The following is a 17,782-nucleotide window of genomic DNA, read 5'->3' as shown; positions in this document are numbered from 1 at the left end:
GAGTACCTCACGAGATGTGAGCTCACATAATCATGATCCTATAGTAACTGGCGTAAGACTAGAAATATGGCTTGGGAGCCGCTCCCTCGCATAGTACGACGGATTGGCTGAAATTCACTGCTATGTTTCATCAGGAAACGCTTGTCCTTCAAACTTCTTCTCGGTGTGAAGTTCCCTGCTGGGACGAGAAAATCGAATAGTCGCATCACCGTCTACGGCATTTCATTGCTCATCCCACTCGGAGGCTACGACTGGCCGCGTGTGATCGGTCCACTAGTGACCCCGCACAAACTAGATTCTAAGCCGAGTACGAAGGTACATGCGTGGCCTTTCTCATGTACGAATTATCAATGTCAGCTGCAGTGGCTTCTTCATGACATGGTCCATGAAATTTGAGTTCCTGGACCCTCAATGGTTGATGTGTGACTCCCACTCGATTATCACTCGATGGACTGTAGACCGTAGGAATACTGAACTGTTCTGGTGGGGATTAGCCAGCCGCCATCATTGGGCATCTCGAAATGACCCAAGCTGATCCAAGATGCAAAGGACACATTGTCCATGGCACTCAACAATCCTGCAGAAATAAAGTGCTTGATTTCTCATCCACAATTGTGCTTGGCTTGCTCTGCGTTGATGCTAGGTTTGGAACATAATCGAGAGGTTGTAGACTGGCGGTAGCAACGCTAACGAAGCCACTCCATCCCCAACCTCACCCCAGGGTCCCATGAATCATGAGGGCTGGGGTCTAGTACGGAACATGACTTGGTTGGAGATTTGGCTGTCGGAACCGCAAGATCTCTCGCTTGTGCCTGAAAATGTACTTGCTGGCTACGAAATCTTGTTATTTCAAGATCGGCCTTTGAGGTTGCAACACAGTGCACAAGATAGCCACATTATTACAGTACGATGGCTAAAATAATCACCATAGGCCACCTCGTTATGGCCAGCAAGGAGGCCAGGGACACAGTCATTAAAGTCTTTGAAGAAATCGTGGACTATTCGAGCGCCAACGAGCCCGGCGTGACGATGTATGCTATAACAGTACCAACGCACGACGATGGAACGACAATATACATGATTGAAGAGTAAGGCACTACGCAACTTTGTAGCATACCAGCTAACGTGATAGGTACGCTGACAAGGCGACATCCGATGCACATATAGCCAGTCAGCCTGTACAGAAACTGATAAATCTCTTCACAACGGAGCCAGTGCTGGCTGGAGCACCGACAGTCTATCAACTTGAACCAGTGTACTCATTTCTGAAGCCAGAAATCACAAAAGTGACGGATCCACACATCATCTTTGCCAACATCGCACATAAAGCTGGTGGTGCCGAGCAGTCGTTGACACAGTGGAAGGAAGTCATTTCGACACTAGAAAGTGATGAACAAGGCGCGCTGGCATTTGCGTTGTGTAAGGAAGAGGCCGACACGGACAGACTACACACGGTAGAGGTCTATGAAAGTAAGGTAGAAGACTCCGTCGCCAAAACGAAAGACCTGGGATCGAGTCTGGTTCACGTGTCTTTGAAAATGATCGGTGGCTTTCTCCATAGATAGTTGCACAACGACATGCAACCTTTCCAGTGTCCATGTCGGTCGCAGACAAATGTACCGAGCAATCTCTCTGGCAGACATGCGATTGCGGTAACGATACGAGGCGCCAGGGGTCAAGGGCGAACAGGCAGTGTTGGAGGAAAACGTTTTCCGACGCTAACTGCGAAGACGTTAACCCCTTGGAACCAGTCTGCAGCCTACCTAATGCAAAGCTATCAGAGGCACACAACGCCACACCCCACAAGACGCTATTGTACGAAGCATGCATTGGTCCTCCAAGGAACTGGGCGCTGAACGTATCTTGCATGTCCTGGAAATCCTTTCCCCGTCCGTCAAACCTCTATGCCCTCGACACTGCCCTGGACCGGAGTCCACCTGATAAAATCTGAATGTGGTTTACCCCAAACTCCAGTCTCCCCACAGCCTCCGAAGGGCACAAAAGGCCCGGATTCGTTCCCCGTGGGGGCTTTGGAGAAGTTGAGGACGTTCACCCTTCACCAGTTCCGTGCGCCTGTTAGGGCCGAGTCATTACGCCTAAGTCATCCAATGACATTGGGTGAGGTTGACAATACATGATCGTGCCAAGTGCTTGCAGTGGCTAACATTTCCCATGCAGGGATACTTCCAGGGGCATAAGATGGATTCCATTCGCAGCGTTTTGTTAGGACTTCTACAGAATGTAACATTTCTCCCTAGCAGCATACCAGGTACAACTAGATGAGATGGAGCACGAAAAGGACCAACCGATTGCTTCACAGTGGGTGGAACAACATCCTGATGCACAGAATCTCAATCGCACGGTGACCGAGGAAGATGAGCTTCATGGATTCCAGACAGACCTTGAACATCTGCCTGCGGGCTACTACCGCAGCTCCTTCTTTCTGGGTACCATGTTCGCTGTTGGCTTTGGTCTCTGTGCAGCAGTCGGCGGCTTCGGACTGGCAGCACCGGCCTTGTCGCTGATCAATTCAGAAATCGGCCCCGATCCCAACATCAGTTGGGTGTCTTTCGTGTACACATTGACCTTGTCCATTGCTTTGCTCCTGGTTGGGCGCCTCAGTGATCTTTTTGGGTATGTTCGGGACAGTCTCTGAAATCTGAAAACACTGACCAATAACAGGCGTCGATGGTTCATGATTGGAGGCACCTGTGTGGCATTGATCGGCTGCATTGTGTCTGCGGTCGCTCAATCCGTGCCGACCCTCATCGCCGGAATTGCTCTCATTGGTCTAGGGGCTGGCGCTCAACAGTCGTTCTCATTCGTGTCCAATGAGCTGGTCCCTATGAAATATCGCTTCATGATCAATGGATGGATATACCTCTGGTGCTTTCCGACTGGTGGATTCGGCGCAGCTGTGTCCAAAGCATTCATTCTCTACACTCCCAAGGGATGGCGAACGTAAGCTGACCCAGTCCACACTGCACTCCATACTTGAATCTGACGTTGTCTTGTTTAGGTGTTTTTACCTCCTCATTGCTCTCAATGTTACCTCTGGAGTGTTGTACTTCTTTTTCTACCACCCTCCGACCTTTGGCATGAAACACCGAATTCGCACCAAGTCACAAATGATCAAGATGTTTGACTACGTTGGTGCATTTTTATTTGTTGGTGGTCTTATCATCTTCGAAATCGGCCTGCTCTGGGGTGGTGGAGTAAGTGCACATCTTTGGGATTCGTTTACCTTGCTAAGGCTTTCCTTAGGTCTACTCATGGGCTTCGGCTCACGTCCTAGCGCCCCTCCTGGTCGGCGTGGCAATCATTGTTATATTCGTGCTTTGGGAGCTATACGCCCCACTGAAAGAGCCCATTCTGCCGATGAAGTTATTCAAGAACCCCCAGTATGTGGCAGCGTCGGTTCTGCTTGGACTCGGAGCTAGGTGAGTAAATCGCATGATCCCCTTGACGGTGACTTTTCTAATGCGTGTCAGTGTCTACTACGCCATGGCCATCATTTGGCCAGAAATGGTCGCTGTCCTGTTCACCGTACGTTTCTGCACTACAGATGTCAGCCACACACTAATCTTAATCTTACAGGTCGATGGAGGTGCCAGCATGCGGGCAGGATGGCTCAATTCTATTCCAGGCTTCGCCATTGTCATTGGACAAGTGTCGGCGGGAGCCCTGTCCGCAAGTATTGGTAAACAAAAATTTCAGTGCATGACAGTCTTGTCACTCGGTGGAGCCTTTTTAGCAGGTAAAATCAACTTCGATACTAATTTTGAACCTGTGCTGATCCTTCGAGCAGCCATGGCATACTCTAAGCCCTCGACACTTGTCGGTTCTGCTTGCCTCATCGCACTTGCCTCTCTTTTCATCGGCTGGAACGAGTCTGTCTGCCTCACTAATGCCGGTATTGAGGTTGAAGATCAGCAAGAGATTGGTACAGCTGTGGGAATGGCCGGAAGTATACGAAGCGCCATTTCTACTGTTGCTTCAAGCGTGTATGTCGTGGTTCTCACGAACCGTCTGAAAACGACTATACCCGCAGAGGTGCCCAAGGCCGTCGTTGCAGCTGGGCTACCTGCTTCGTCGGTCGTCGCCTTCTTGACGGGTTTCACGACAGGAGATTTCTCCAATATTCCTGGACTCACCCCCAAAATTCTGGCTACTGGTACAGCAGCATACAAGCTCGCCAGTGCGCATGCGTACAGCACAGTCTTTTTGACCTCAATTGCCTTCACCGGCGTCGCTCTCATAATCACTATCTGGGCTCCAAATGTCGACGACAAGCTGACCGTTGAGGTTGCTACGACATTGCACGAGAAGGCAGGCACGATTGTGGGAGAGGGCACCGGCGCGGGGAAGACCTCGGTCGGAGGCTGCTAGGTTTACCCAGCTGAATCTTGACAGAGATGCCATTTGGCAGACTCATCAAGATTGTCAATATGGTCCTGATGCGGCGCGCCTGGAGACGAACGCATGACTCGATTTCTCTCCTACGCTTGAATGTATGACTCGTACAGACTGCATGTACTTCCTCTATAAAATCAGCTTCTTTCCTCTCTTCAACGCAAATATCACTGTTGACCAAACATATATTTCGAGTCTTATATCAATGATGATGCGAATCACCGAAGGCAATGTCGATATTCTGACAGGCGCGCCGTAAGGCAAGGCTGGGTTTGAAACCTTCCAGTCCTAAATGTGGAGGTCGAGCATCAGCAGTCGCAGCAAAAGGCATGTCAACCGCCCCAGAGGGATTGCAGAGGTCATGACCCCTTCTTGCGCCAAGATGTTTCTTTGCTTTCACTGAAACACGAGGACAGCGCCTAGATCTGGCGATTGAGGGTTCACATAAACTGGCACGTCGAATGAAGACACCAACCTCGGCCCGACAACCGAGGATATTGTTTTCCTCGTCCTCGCCCAAAGCTTGTGCATAGCGCAGAGCTGCTAGTGGTCGATCATGTGCATAAGGCCAAGAACTCCAAGAGACAAACTTGTCGTCGATTGGCTTGTTGCGCAAGCGCAAGGGCATTCGAACAAATACATCATGAGAAGCACTGTTCCTGGTTACCACCTCTGAAGACGATCGCAGCTATGGCGCAAGACAAGACTATGAAGGCGGTGCGTTGGCATCCGGACACCAAGAAGGTTCAGGTCGATAACGTCCCTATCCCGAAACCAGATAATGATCTCATGCTGGTTCGAACAATTGGTTCTGGGCTATGTCACTCGGAGATGGTATGATGCAATCAATTTTAGCGAGTTTTCATCTTTCCATCGCAATGCTAACATATTCTATAGCTAGTTCTTCACGGCACATACCAGTTGCCACAGCCAACGACACTCGGTCATGAGGCGGTTGGTGAGGTTGTCGAACTTGGATCAGATGTAAGCGGGTTCAAAGTGGGAGACAAAGTCGGGTTTCTCAACGGCCTCAGATCCTGCTGGAAATGTGACGGCTGCAAGGTTCACTATGGATTCTGCCGATCGGAAAAGTTCACAATGCAAGGCTTCTCGGCAGCGGATGGCTTTCTTGCAGAATACTGTCTCGTCGATCCTAATGCCGCTTTCAACTTACCAGATGGCATTGATATTGTCAAGTTTGCACCATTATGCTGTGCTGGTATCACAGCGTATAATGGCGTCAAGAAAGCCGACCTGAAGCCGGGTCAGTGGCTAGCGGTGATAGGTTGCGGGGGCCTCGGTCAACTTGGTGCGTGAGACTTGAACTTCTTGGTGTAGAAGGACTGCGCTGACGTATATAGCGCTACGATATGCTAAGGCACTGGACCTGAATGTCATTGGCATTGATGTCAACGACGAAGTACTGGCCACAGCGAAGAAGGCCGGCATAGAGCATACTATCAACAGCAGGTCCACGCCAGATGTTGCTGGAGAGATTCAAAAGATTGCTGGTAGCTTGGCCGATGCTGTGGTTGTCTATACTGCTGTCAAAGCAGGGTTTGATCTGGCGCCAAAGTTAATCAAAATCGGGGCGAGATTCGTCGCTGTTGGGTGTCCTCCGGGGGAAATTAGTTTCAACCCAGTCGAGCTTGCACTTGGGAGGTATTCTTTGCAAGGAGCCAACAACCATGGAACGCCCAAACAATTGCGAGAATGTGCCGATTTCACAACAGCTAATAAGATCGAATGTCCAGTCCAGCTGTTCAAGATCGACGAGATTGGAGACATGATCGACATGATGGAAGAAGGCAGGATGGCAGGCAAGAGACTGGTCGTCGACTTCAGCTGAATGTGATGAAAAAGTAACCTATGGTGGCAACAAATCCTAAAGCCATGCATTAGATGCTGACCCTGTGCGCAATGGACGTCAACATATGTACACGTAGAGACAATTTCTCGAAGGCTTAAAGCTTTGCTTGAATCTTCGCTACATCTCCACTACCCAAGACAATCTCGTCGTTGCGGTAGTCTGGGTTGAATGTCACCTTGTTCAAAGGGTTCAGCACATGTGCGCGATTGAAGAGGTCTTCATAGACTCGGCCATCGTAGCGACCTAGTGCACTATTGACCCAACAGAGCGTTAGTGACCCTTCTTCAACATGTTTGCTTGAGGGACAGGATTTAGTGTGCTCTCACCTATCTAAGAGATAATCTGGCAGGGCCCATGCGTCGACGAGCTTCACAGCATGAGGCCGGATCTTGGTCATGAGAGACAACACCGTGTCAGAAACCTCGTCCAGAGTATCCGAGCTCACGGCGCCAGATTTTTGAAATTCGCGCGCCTCATGGTCCATTGTGTTCAAGGCGAAGAGGCGGAACGGATCCGTTAGGGCGTTGCGTGTGGTTGTTGGTAGCTCTTGCACTGCCGCTGAAGCAATGGCGGTGTGGAAGTTGGACACGAGCATCGCTTGGGAGTATGCTGCAAAAAAACCGTCAGCTATCAATTTGCCCATAGTTTGCTAGGTCCACCACTTACCTCGACTGAGTTTATGAAACTCTACTAAAAGACTGTTCCATGGCCTCCTCTGTACTTCTCTTGCGTCATATGCGCGCGAAGCCTTCGGGCAGCATCGAATGTCAGCAAAGTCATGCGAGGAAGATAAGTGACGATGGTTCCCTCCCAGGGCATTGAAAACTTACCAACCAAGACATACGCCAATTGAAAGCCTGCACAAGGGTCGCATCGTCTTCGAGGACTTTGAAATTAGGCTCTCTGGTACGACTATACAGATAGTCCTTGAGATTCTCCTCTGTCTTGTTGAGAGCCTGACCTTTGAGGGAATGGGCGCGCTCCTTGACCTTCTTGATCAGATACTTAGCAACCTGCTGTGTGATCATCCAGTTATCACCCTCAACGGTAGGCTTGGAGAGATAGTCTGCATTGAGTTGAATCAGGCCAGTTCCGCCACCATACCCATGCCCGCCCATGGCTCTGCGACATGTTTCAATCCCATTTGCCGCGAGCTCGGTAGCGAGACTCTTCAATCCTGCAGATGTGCTATGGAGCTCCATCAATGTGGCCATGTCGGCGTTTTCGGAAACTCGATCACCGTCGGATGCACTGCTGTTCCTAGTCCGCTCATAGAGTTGTCGCATTGCCAGACCACTGTAGTGGAGTGCAAAAGTAGTGGCAAGCAGTGGCAAAATGCGGATTTGGACGGTGGAATAGTCTAGGACTGATAGCGCCGGCCCTTGTTTGTGAGGATCGTCGCGGTCATGGAATTGACGTCGGATGGATAGATAGCGGACGGCGACCGTCACTGCTCGGGCCAGGACTAGACGAGCGTGCATCGCTATAACTGCACGCCCTCTCGTCAACTGTCCGTAAAGTGAGCTAGGATTTTTTGACTTGGTGTACACTCTGGTGAGGAGATCAAGCTGGGAGTATCTCGAAAGAAGAGCACTATGTGGTATTCTATTGATGTTAGAAGAATGAACTAGCAGGAGAGGGAAATGTAACGCAGCTGTGATGGTCGAACAGCATGTACGCATTATCCATCGGAGCGTAGCCGTATTTGGGTCCAATGTCACCGACTATGATGGAGTTTGGTGGTTGATGTGTCTTTGTGTCCCGAACTTGGACAATGAACGGATGTGGCCCATGAGATTGGTGTTTGACGTCCGTCTTCCCACTTTCTGCAGGTAGCAATAACTGTGCTATCACCACAGCGTGAGTAGCCGTCCTACCCAAAGTACCATTCCACCATTTGCTTGCCGTCAGATGCGGACTATGGAGTATAAAATGCTGAGACTGCGGATCCCAACGTGCTTCTGTTTCGATTCCCCGGACATTGCTTCCATGTCCAAGCTCGGTTTGTGCATATGCACCAATGATTTCCCACGACACGACTTTCGGCATCCAATACGCTCGTTGCTCGTCGTTGGTTTGTTCTCTCAATGCAGCTGTAAAGAGTGAAATGTGTAGATGGTAAGGCTGGACATCGTCCACCAGATATTCGGCCATCACAAAATCTTCGTCGTCCCACCGATGGACATCCTGCAATTGACGTAAACGTTTCCCTCTCGCGAGGCCTAGCTTGTAGCGATCTGGACGAGATAGGTTTGTTTGCTGTGTCTTGTCGAAGAGTTTCTCTCTTCTGACGATGTCTAGAATGCGTTGCTGTCTATCAATGTATGTCTTGCCATGCAGATATTGACCAAGTTGGTCGGCATCAAGGTCAGATCCTAGGCGCTCACGCTTGATAATGGTCGCGCCATCTGGCGGAGCCGGCCTCAGCTTGTGAGCAAAATCTGTGTGAGGTGCCATCAGTTCAGTAGTCGAGGGTTCATACGACTGTGGTTGATGTTTGGTCAAAACAATATCAGGTGTTGCCGTAAGCAGTCAGTGCTTGATCTGGCTATCGATGTCTAAAGGTCTTGTTTGCGGGCGACGACGACTTAGTCCCAAGGCATGACTTGGAGAACTGGGGCACTGTCAACCCATGTTCTGGCTTTGTCACGACATTGCCTGGCACCGGTCGTCGGCAATGATATGCTCGGAGATTTGTGGTTGCTCGGCTAAACGTAGAAATTGCTCAATTAGGAAAAGTCCGTTCCTGTCCGTGACGCCGAAGCCATATGGGATCGGCAACACTTGCAGACTGCTTGAAAAGGAGATGCTACAGGGGGTCGCGGCCCTAGAACCTAGAAGACACCAAAATGACACACTAAGACTGTTGGCTCAATTGACCATCACTCTGAGATGCGTTCATTGTTCCTGCCTGCCACAATTTCGCCAGATCAGTACTCCCACATGCTTTGTTCAAATAGGGCCGGCGCCGCTCACCAAGGTCGAATGGTTTCATCACTATTCTGCTCCGCACATCAGGTTCCCAGATCTTGCACTGTCATCCGACTACTCCAAGTGCTTCGAGGGTGTATCCATTGGGATCTCTTCAAGATGTCTTGGGCTCTCAACATCGACTTTGTTCTCCATCATGTTCTGCTCATGAAGACGCTCCAGGGCAGCTGCTGAGACCATGGCATGCTCAGCGTCCTCCATGGCGCGGAGAGGCATCGCATGACCGGTCTTCTTCTTTCGGGACCTCGCCTCCAGAAGCAGCCAGACCGGTAGAGAGGCGAACGAGATGATGGTGAAAGCAATAGTCGAGCATGCGGCAGCAAACCCCGGGACATCTGGATTACATTAATCAGCTTGGCTCATGTGTGTGGACAGAACATCAGATTTGTTGTTATGGTACTCACACCAGGGCGCGTCTTCGCTGGGAAAGATCTGACTGGTCAGCAAAGTCACGTATTGCGAGCAAATGATACATACCTAGGGACCAATGATACTCGCAATCGACAGAGACGCAACTGTAATTGCACCTCCCACCGCTTGTTCTGACGCGCCATAGAGCGTTGTACTCCTGTAGCTCAGCGCAGCTGGTTGAGCAATTGATACGAGATTACCAAGGAAAGCAAGGCCGTAGAGCGAAATAGGCTTGATACCGCCAAAACTCTGGTGCGCTCCAACATATGTCCAGACTGCAAAGCAAGGTATGGCACCAAGTGCCGGAATTATGTAATGCCAGATTCTGTCTCTGGTCCAGTCGGAATGCCAGGACCAAAGGCATAAACAACGATGGCGGCAAAGTAGACAGCTGACGAATACTCGTTTGCTTTTGTGCTTGAGAATTTGGCGAACTTGGAGTGATTAGCTGGAGAATTCGGCACGTTTGAGGAAGAGCGCAATTACCACTTTGAGAATGGTTGGCAAGAATGTTCCCAGGGCCACGGCAACAATCAGGAGGCAGATGTATGACACGAAAAATACATATGTCGATGGTCGTTTCAAAACTGCAAAGAAGGTTCGCCATTCCCATGTCACATCAGTACTGCGAGTAGAGCCTCGGCCAAACCTGTTGATCGCAATGTGGCGCTCTACGAAGTGGTCAGCAGATCAGTGGATGGGTCGCCGGTGCACACTTCTCACCTCGGTCTGTTAATGCTGGTGACGTCTCTGGGAATGTCAGAAGCAGGAAGTGGACTGGTATAGCCATGACTATCGGAAGGAGACCCTCGATAATAAAAAGCCAACGCCAGCTTTCCAACCCGGCTCTTCCGTCAAGCTGCGAAGGTCAGCTATAAGTACTGGAGGGCAGGCGATGAACATACTTTATCGATGCCTACAGCGAGGAAGCCACCGACACCCGAGGCTAAAGCATTTGCTGCATGGAATATACCTATGCGCAGTGCTCGCTCAGTCGGCTTGTACCAGAAGCTGAAGTACATGATGCTTGTCGGAACGACACCTGCCTCAGGGATACCGAGGAAGAAACGGGCGGTAAGCAGACCCTGGATGTTCTTCACGGCCGATATCGTCATTACAATGGTGCCTGTCTCATTGTCAGATGCCTTAGCCGCAGAACATGGTGTTGCCGACTATACCCCAGAGTACCATAATCACTGGGAAGTATTTCTTTGCACCAAATCGCTTCATCAAAAGGTTCGAGGGCATGAGTAGTACGGTGACCATAAAGTAGGTAATTGACACAGACTGCAGGATGTGTCAATGTGGCTCAACAGTGTTTTACTACTAGCATCGGACATACCCAGTTGAAATCCGTACCTTTGAGGTGCAAGTTCTCCTCAAAACTGTCTTTTGTACCGGCATGCATGATGTTGACGAACCCCATGTTCGCACGGTCGAGGTAAGCAAGGAAGTAGATGATACAGCATGGTAGCAGGACACGGCAATCGAGCTTTCTGACTAGAGCAGCTTCTTCGGCCGCATTCCAGTCCTGGATAGCGGCGACATGCTCGACACGGTCTTGACTACTGACTTTAGAAGTCAGCACACACTGGAGTCTTCTCTACAGTGGTTAGGAACAGTATTACCATGCTTTCCGTCCACTGTCTTGGGCCACAGTGCACGCCGGATGGAGTAGCCTCCAATATAAATGCCTTCAGCCTCAACGGACGCCTTGGTCTCAGCGAACGCTGTAAGCCCGAACATCTTGGAAATCCTTCTTGTGAAGTCGCCTGGAATAGCACTCGAATTACAAGGAAGACATATAGAAAGAAGAGAGCAGACTCTTCAAGCACATGTGCCAGTAATGCAGATATGGTGCTACTGTGGACGTCCCCGTGGGGTAACTCAGATAGGAACCGAGCCAACTTCAGGTATTGTTTCTGATAGGCCAACCAAGGCTGCTGTGAGGAGAAGGCGGAGAAATGCCAGCCTGCCTCCATCATCTCGGTGAAAGAGACTCGGTCTTTCCAGATGAGGATAGGGCCCCGGACGGTGAAGTGGCTAACCAGAGCTTTTCAATGAGGCCTGGCCGGCCTTGGTCTCCTCCGTAGTTGGCAGAATTTGGGAGGTCGATACAGAGCCTACGTGTGCTTCTCATTTCGACGCCTGTTGCTCGACCTGGAGACCCCGGTCGTGCACGGAACCCTTTTGACCATGTCAACAACACCCACGGATCCTGACGACAGGATACATTTCGTGCGTCGACATCGAGGACCGAATGTATTCCCCAACTTCTATTTCTTCAGCCGTCTGGTGCGGCTTTCCTACAACAAGGAACTAGTGGCTGTCAAAGACTTGACCTTCGGCTACACTGCCAGTTATGCACAGCTTCTGACAGACGTTCTCAATTTGAGGAATGTGCTACTCTCTGGCTTCAGCCCGGAGGTTGTTGCTAAATTGGATCGAGATGAGGAAGTCTTTGTTAACCTCCTTGGACCAGCCGGATATGAGTTCACCGTGGCCTTTCTAGCTCTGATTGCACTGGGAGCTGTGACCGTGCCAATCTGTTGGTTTCCACGATCCTTCGTTGATGCCTGTACTAAAGATTCTTTGCAGCACCAGATTTACCAGTCAAAGAGGCATCTTACTTTGCCACTAGATCTCGCGCCGTCGCTGTGATCACAGCCAAACGCAGCATCACGCTAGGCCAAAATCTAGAGCAATGGATGCAAGATACGGGTCAGTCTCAGTACAGGTCGATTAGCATCACACCACATATCATGCAGCCTTGTCTGGATCCAGAGCAATTTCAAGTTTCCTCGGATCCATACTTGGACCTCAATCGCTCCGGTTTGGTAATCTTTACGTCTGGTACCACTGGTCCTCCCAAAGGAGGCGTCAAGCGTCGAGGCTTTCTTATTGATGTTGCACTCAGCTTCGGCGATCAACATGGCATCCGGCAGGGGGACGTTGTTCTGCACGTGCTGCCTGTACATCACGCCACAGGTATCACTGTGACTCTTCTACCTTTTCTGTGGTACGGTGGGCAGATTGAATTCAGGTCTGGCGGCCTCGACGTACCGTGGACGTGGGAACGGATACGACAGGGTGGCCTAACCTACTTCAGTGGGGTGCCCACAATATACATGAGACTGATGGCACACTACGAGCAACACTTGTCCAAACTACCGCCAGATCAGTTGGAACCTTACATAAAGGGTGCAAATGGCTTTCGAGCTTTGCTTTGCGGTACGTCAGCGCTTCCTCGTCCGCTGCAGCAGAAATGGAGTAGAATAAGGAATGGTCGACCCATCCTTACTCGTTACGGTGGAACCGAATTCGCGAATGGATTCACGGTTACGCCCTGGGCCACAGGCGTCCCTGATGTATGTATCCTTGCACGTGGCTGCAAAAACACATTTAATATTTGCAGGGCTCGGTCGGTGAAAGAGCGGCTGGAACCGACTTGTATCTCTCAAACGGCGACGAAGGTGAGATCCTGACCAGGAGTCCTATTATGTACTCAAAGTGAGTTTAATTCAGAGATTACGCTGCCAGAATTGACATCGTCCCAGGTATCTCTACGATCGTGAGGCCACAAAGAATTCTATGGATGAGAACGGGTATTTCAAAACCGGAGATATCGCACGCCGGGAGGGAAAGCATTACTTTATCCTGGGACGAGCGTCAATAGATAGTAAGTGCTGACCAGCAAGCAGCAAACCATACTGACCTATGACCACCAGTCATCAAATCGGGCGGATACAAGCTGTCCGCATTAGACATAGAGAGGGAGATATTGGGCTTAGACTACGTTTCGGAAGTCATGATTGTTGGAGTTGACGACGAGGAATTCGGTCAAAGAGTTGCTGCAGCCATTGTGCTGAAGCCCGAAGTGAGCGACCATCTGCAATATTCGTGTCAGAAAATGTTAACACAAAGACAGGGTCCAAAGACATTGACTTTGGAAAAGCTGCGACATGACTTGAAAGACAGTCTTGCGGGTTACAAAATGCCCACCTTATTACGAATTGTTGCCGAGTTGAAGAAGAATGCGACAGGGAAGGTCATGAAGAAAGTACTGGTCAAAGAATTGTTCCCTTCCGAAGGTTCCTCTGAGGTGCAGGCATGGATATCGCGGAAGACCAAGGGCAAGCTGTAGTGCTGAAAGCGTAGTCAATTATGGTCACTGGCCTGAAACTGGATTTGAGTCTACCTAGTCATCCTCATATCTCTCGTTGGACCGGTAGAAGACTCTCGGAAAGCCTGAACAGTTGTCCATGTCCATGAGTTCGGCTCAGCGCACCGCATGTCTCACAACAGCTAGGCACAATGTATTGTACTCTTTGATGGCCTGACTCGCAGGGTCTTCATACATAGTACTCTACAGACTGGCACTCTACAACTTGACCTTTGGCTCCTTTGCTGTCTCTCTGTGATGCACGTAACTGTTCTGGCGGTATGCCGATAATGCCTGTCCCCAAAGCTCGTTTCGGAGCAGACCGTAAACGCCCATTTTCGCTTTACTCTTCCATGTCTCTGCTATTTCAAGAGCGACATCGAACATTTTGTCTGGGTGTGCCACAGCATCCACGATACCGTCGTCGAGGGCGGTGATTCCGGTGAATTTGTGCGCTTCGAGGAGTACTTTCCGTGCCACCTTCGGTGCCAATTTCGACCGAACCAATGTACCCATCCCGTCATGATGGAGGCCAGCATTGACAGGGGGCATTTGCCAAAAGCCTCTGTTTGCGTTCATGACTCGATAATCGTGAGCTAGTGTCAGAAGACATGCGCCTCCGAAAACATGACCTGTGATCAATGCGATCGTGGGAAATGGAAAATCCAGAATGGTAGCCAGCAGCTGACAAGGAGTAATGTCAGAAGGCTCACACCGATAACGTTACCACCACTTACTGGATAAAATCCATCGCTGGATGCAAAGCTGTTCCGCTCGCGTTCGTCTAGGTCCAGTCCCTGATAAATTGTTAGCTAAGAATGTCAATGCTGCGCTTGACGAACGGTGCAGAAGAATTTTGCGTTGTCGCCACGCAAGATCACAGCCCCTTCAGAGTCCGAGCCAAGGCATCGTTGAATATTGTGGTATGCACGTATCAGCTCCTGACAGCACGCGACATTGAGACGGTTCTCGGGGGCCTTGCGAAGCGTGATAACATATATGCCATCACTTCCTCTTCGTTCGACAGTAATGTACTGGTACTGTTCGTCCATCACGATAATGAGATCGTGCTCTGCAATAACATTGGTGACCTGTGGTTGTGACCCAACTCCTGGTCACGGGTCACTGAAGGCTAGTGCAAAGTCCCTCGGCAGATGCAATGATCCAGAGGGGTTTGCTTTGCTCATGGTGGCGACCTAAAAGCCCCAGGACGTAAACCCAGAACGTCGGTGGTTTCCTCTTTCAGCAATTCGCCGATCGAAACTCCGACCATGCATCAACGATTCTCCAACTTTCAAAGATCGACAGCGGACTTTGACCTATGGCCACGCATGCAAGTGTTACGAGCCGATAATCCGAGCCTTGGACTCGTGATGGAAGCAATATCAAGTCGTTAGAGTCAAGAGCCTCAAGTCCATTGCAAGTGCAAGCTGCACATCTTCTGCGCAGGCTTAACATCATGTCAACTCCAACGCAGACGAAACGAAATATTCCTACAACACCTGACGAAACAACGTTTGGTCTGTTCCTCTGGGGAGGCAGAGAAAAATTTGATAGGCGAATAGCAATATTGGAAGCGTTTATCGGCAATCCAATTTTCTCCAAGAAAACAGTGACCACGCCCTCGCTAGCTCGCAAAGATGCATGGACACGAGCGGCTTTCCAATCAAGAGAGCTTATCAGGCTCAAGTTGAAGCATGACTGGCCACACAGGCAGTTCATGGAAGCGGTCAGGTTCACCGACAACATGCTGCCGGTGCAACCTCAGTTCAGAAGTCAGTATTTCACATCAAAGCGCTGAACCAGCGTTGCTAAATGCATGCGTATAGTCTTCATGTCGAATCTGGAGAGCCAGATGTCTGATGCACAGAAAGCGATTTGGATCCCCAAAGCAGAACGTTTTGAGATTTTTGGCTCGTACTCGCAGACTGAATTGGGCCATGGATCGAACGTCAGAGGAATCGAGACGACTTCGACATTCGATCCAGCCACAGACGAGTTCATCATAAACTCTCCGACCACAAGCAGCACGAAATATTGGATCGGTGCCACTGGAGTATGGGCAACCCACTCGATCGTGGTGGCACGGTTGATCGTAAACGGCAAGGAGTATGGCAACCATCTATTCCTCACTCAGCTTCGGAACCTGGATACCCAGGAGCTCATGCCTGGAGTCAAAATTTACGAAATGGGCCCGAAGGTCTTCCAAGGCATGCTCGGCACCGACAACGGCGCCTTAAGATTCCACAACGTCCGGGTCCCTCGAGCACAAATGCTCGCCAGGAACGCACAAGTGCTGCGAGACGGCACTTACGTTGCGCCCAAGAACACAAAACATTCGTATGGATCGATGGTCACTGTTAGAGCTCTGATGGCTGAGATAACCGGTTGGGATCTATTGAAAGCTGTTACAGTTGCATATCACTACACCACCTTTCGACGTCAGTTCGATCGCGACCACAAAGGAGAGGAAACTCCGGTTTTCGATTATGCTAGTGTGAGATATCGGCTAATGCCACTCCTTGCACAGGTAAGTGAAGCACTCAAGGTCACAGGAAATACTGACTGGCTGTCAAGGCAAGCGCACTCGTGTTGGTAGGGCAGAATATCAAGCGTGCCTATGACACCTACACGGAAAATTATCTTTTAACAAATGATACATCTGAGCTTGAGGATCTGCACCTCCAGACTGTGGGTGCTAAGGTCTATTCGACGGAGATTACCGGACATGGAATTGAAACGTGCCGTATTTCTTGTGGAGGTCATGGATACAACGCCTTGTCTGGATTCGGACGCATGTACGCAAATGCAATCAATGCCGTGACGTATGAAGGTGACAATTATGTGGTGGCTCAACAGGTCCCAAGGGCGATCTTGAAGCACTTCAAGGCGTGAGTGAGCACAGAAAGCTATGTGGTTATGGCTAACATTTGATCATAGAAAGACAGAGTCGTCCTTGTCTAGCTTGTCCTACCTCTCTTTCCTACGTACCAGGGAGCCACCAGAACCGATCAAGGTTCATACCACGGCGGATTGGCTCCTGAGAGACCGGCAAAGATTCGTTCTCGAACAACGGCTGGTCACGCTTGTGCAGAATCACATGGACGATACGGAGGCCGGCAAGGACACTAGTTTCTCGACACATGCTCTTACAATGGCTCACGGCGACTTCATTTACTGGAAGGGATTCTGGAATGTTGTTGATCATAATGGGAACGAAGATTTCTACCCATCACTCAACGCTCTGGCACAAGTGGTCCGTATTGTTCTACCAAAATCCAAGGAGTTGCTTGATTAACGATCATTAGTTTTCACTTTCAATCCTCCAAAATGCGCATCTCGCACTGACACCGCCACTGTCGCTGCCTCAAAAAGCGCGGAATCTGCTGGCAGAGGCGTATCGCAATGCGATCAACGATCTAGCAGACAGCCATGTGGCCAGAATCATTGATGCTTATGGTTTTACAGAATACGAGCTGGACAGTGCCCTTGCTCGAGCTGATGAGACACCTTACGAAGCGTTGCTCAATGGAGCCAAGAAGAGTGAAATGAACAATATGCAGCACCTCTGGCCAATGATGGTAGACACAAGAAGGATCTGGCGGGAATTTGAGCAGGACAAGCAGAGAGGACAACAGGCCAAATTGTAGATAAGTCTCATTACCAGGTTATGCGAGGTACAACAAGTACTGTAGTACTGTACCATTCTTGGCCCAGATCCGGCCTTAGGGTCATGCCTACCTAAGACTTCGTCCAAAGGCATTGATCGTCCCCGCAACCCCACGCAACTCCGCAAACATTTCGCTTGAGAAAAGAGCCAAGCCCGAGGATGTCTGAGAACCATCTGAGGGTCCTTGTGGTAATCTCTTCTCGACGGCATATAATGTTCTCACAGAGGATGTCGTGAAGTCGTAATGCAGTTCTCTAAGTTCCGC

At 50.1% G+C, this 17,782-nt stretch overlaps 9 protein-coding genes across 9 annotated transcripts; 5 read left to right on the top strand and 4 right to left on the bottom strand.

Annotated features, from left to right (window-relative positions):
• Positions 1 to 673: 673 nt before the first annotated feature.
• Positions 674 to 1,682, top strand: EDD37DRAFT_311480 (uncharacterized protein). The gene is made up of 2 exons (XM_062811332.1): positions 674 to 1,088; positions 1,133 to 1,682. The coding sequence occupies exons 1-2, from the start codon at positions 910 to 912 to the stop codon at positions 1,563 to 1,565; spliced, it is 612 nt and encodes a 203-aa protein (XP_062671521.1). The 5' UTR covers positions 674 to 909; the 3' UTR covers positions 1,566 to 1,682.
• A 406-nt stretch (positions 1,683 to 2,088) lies between these two features.
• EDD37DRAFT_311477 (fungal trichothecene efflux pump) lies at positions 2,089 to 4,580 on the top strand. The gene is made up of 7 exons (XM_062811331.1): positions 2,089 to 2,118; positions 2,179 to 2,634; positions 2,683 to 2,961; positions 3,020 to 3,215; positions 3,265 to 3,440; positions 3,492 to 3,757; positions 3,809 to 4,580. The coding sequence occupies exons 2-7, from the start codon at positions 2,285 to 2,287 to the stop codon at positions 4,387 to 4,389; spliced, it is 1,848 nt and encodes a 615-aa protein (XP_062671520.1). The 5' UTR covers positions 2,089 to 2,118; positions 2,179 to 2,284; the 3' UTR covers positions 4,390 to 4,580.
• A 440-nt stretch (positions 4,581 to 5,020) lies between these two features.
• On the top strand, positions 5,021 to 6,454 carry EDD37DRAFT_311460 (chaperonin 10-like protein). Its single transcript, XM_062811330.1, has 3 exons — positions 5,021 to 5,247; positions 5,311 to 5,722; positions 5,775 to 6,454. Exons 1-3 carry the CDS (start codon positions 5,104 to 5,106, stop codon positions 6,260 to 6,262), a joined length of 1,044 nt encoding a protein of 347 aa, XP_062671519.1. The 5' UTR covers positions 5,021 to 5,103; the 3' UTR covers positions 6,263 to 6,454.
• On the bottom strand, positions 6,378 to 8,740 carry EDD37DRAFT_561429 (acyl-CoA dehydrogenase/oxidase C-terminal; the record flags this gene model as incomplete). The annotated part of the gene is made up of 5 exons (XM_062813878.1): positions 6,378 to 6,534; positions 6,610 to 6,892; positions 6,950 to 7,031; positions 7,114 to 7,888; positions 7,953 to 8,740. 5 exons carry the CDS (start codon positions 8,738 to 8,740, stop codon positions 6,378 to 6,380), a joined length of 2,085 nt encoding a protein of 694 aa, XP_062671518.1.
• A 588-nt stretch (positions 8,741 to 9,328) lies between these two features.
• On the bottom strand, positions 9,329 to 9,828 carry EDD37DRAFT_648097 (uncharacterized protein; the record flags this gene model as incomplete). Its single annotated transcript, XM_062817970.1, has 3 exons — positions 9,329 to 9,609; positions 9,679 to 9,695; positions 9,752 to 9,828. 3 exons carry the CDS (start codon positions 9,826 to 9,828, stop codon positions 9,329 to 9,331), a joined length of 375 nt encoding a protein of 124 aa, XP_062671517.1.
• Positions 9,829 to 9,965: 137 nt separating this feature from the next.
• On the bottom strand, positions 9,966 to 11,431 carry EDD37DRAFT_678734 (major facilitator superfamily domain-containing protein; the record flags this gene model as incomplete). Its single annotated transcript, XM_062819662.1, has 7 exons — positions 9,966 to 10,119; positions 10,172 to 10,356; positions 10,409 to 10,544; positions 10,591 to 10,811; positions 10,864 to 10,972; positions 11,028 to 11,257; positions 11,314 to 11,431. The coding sequence occupies 7 exons, from the start codon at positions 11,429 to 11,431 to the stop codon at positions 9,994 to 9,996; spliced, it is 1,125 nt and encodes a 374-aa protein (XP_062671516.1). The 3' UTR covers positions 9,966 to 9,993.
• A 450-nt stretch (positions 11,432 to 11,881) lies between these two features.
• EDD37DRAFT_678732 (uncharacterized protein) lies at positions 11,882 to 13,829 on the top strand (the record flags this gene model as incomplete). Its single annotated transcript, XM_062819661.1, has 6 exons — positions 11,882 to 12,233; positions 12,284 to 13,053; positions 13,101 to 13,195; positions 13,243 to 13,364; positions 13,414 to 13,562; positions 13,614 to 13,829. 6 exons carry the CDS (start codon positions 11,882 to 11,884, stop codon positions 13,827 to 13,829), a joined length of 1,704 nt encoding a protein of 567 aa, XP_062671515.1.
• Positions 13,830 to 13,960: 131 nt separating this feature from the next.
• EDD37DRAFT_664004 (ClpP/crotonase-like domain-containing protein) lies at positions 13,961 to 14,899 on the bottom strand (the record flags this gene model as incomplete). Its single annotated transcript, XM_062819206.1, has 3 exons — positions 13,961 to 14,531; positions 14,585 to 14,644; positions 14,690 to 14,899. The coding sequence occupies 3 exons, from the start codon at positions 14,897 to 14,899 to the stop codon at positions 14,067 to 14,069; spliced, it is 735 nt and encodes a 244-aa protein (XP_062671514.1). The 3' UTR covers positions 13,961 to 14,066.
• Positions 14,900 to 15,175: 276 nt separating this feature from the next.
• EDD37DRAFT_588645 (acyl-CoA dehydrogenase/oxidase C-terminal) lies at positions 15,176 to 17,571 on the top strand. Its single transcript, XM_062814484.1, has 5 exons — positions 15,176 to 15,622; positions 15,677 to 16,377; positions 16,425 to 16,738; positions 16,788 to 17,103; positions 17,156 to 17,571. The coding sequence occupies exons 1-5, from the start codon at positions 15,307 to 15,309 to the stop codon at positions 17,495 to 17,497; spliced, it is 1,989 nt and encodes a 662-aa protein (XP_062671513.1). The 5' UTR covers positions 15,176 to 15,306; the 3' UTR covers positions 17,498 to 17,571.
• The last annotated feature ends 211 nt before the right edge of the window (positions 17,572 to 17,782 follow it).

Source organism: Exophiala viscosa, assembly GCF_022695815.1.
Source record: "Exophiala viscosa unplaced genomic scaffold EDD37scaffold_3, whole genome shotgun sequence".
Classification (NCBI taxonomy): domain Eukaryota; kingdom Fungi; phylum Ascomycota; class Eurotiomycetes; order Chaetothyriales; family Herpotrichiellaceae; genus Exophiala; species Exophiala viscosa.
This window is presented reverse-complemented; position numbering and strand designations above follow the sequence as displayed.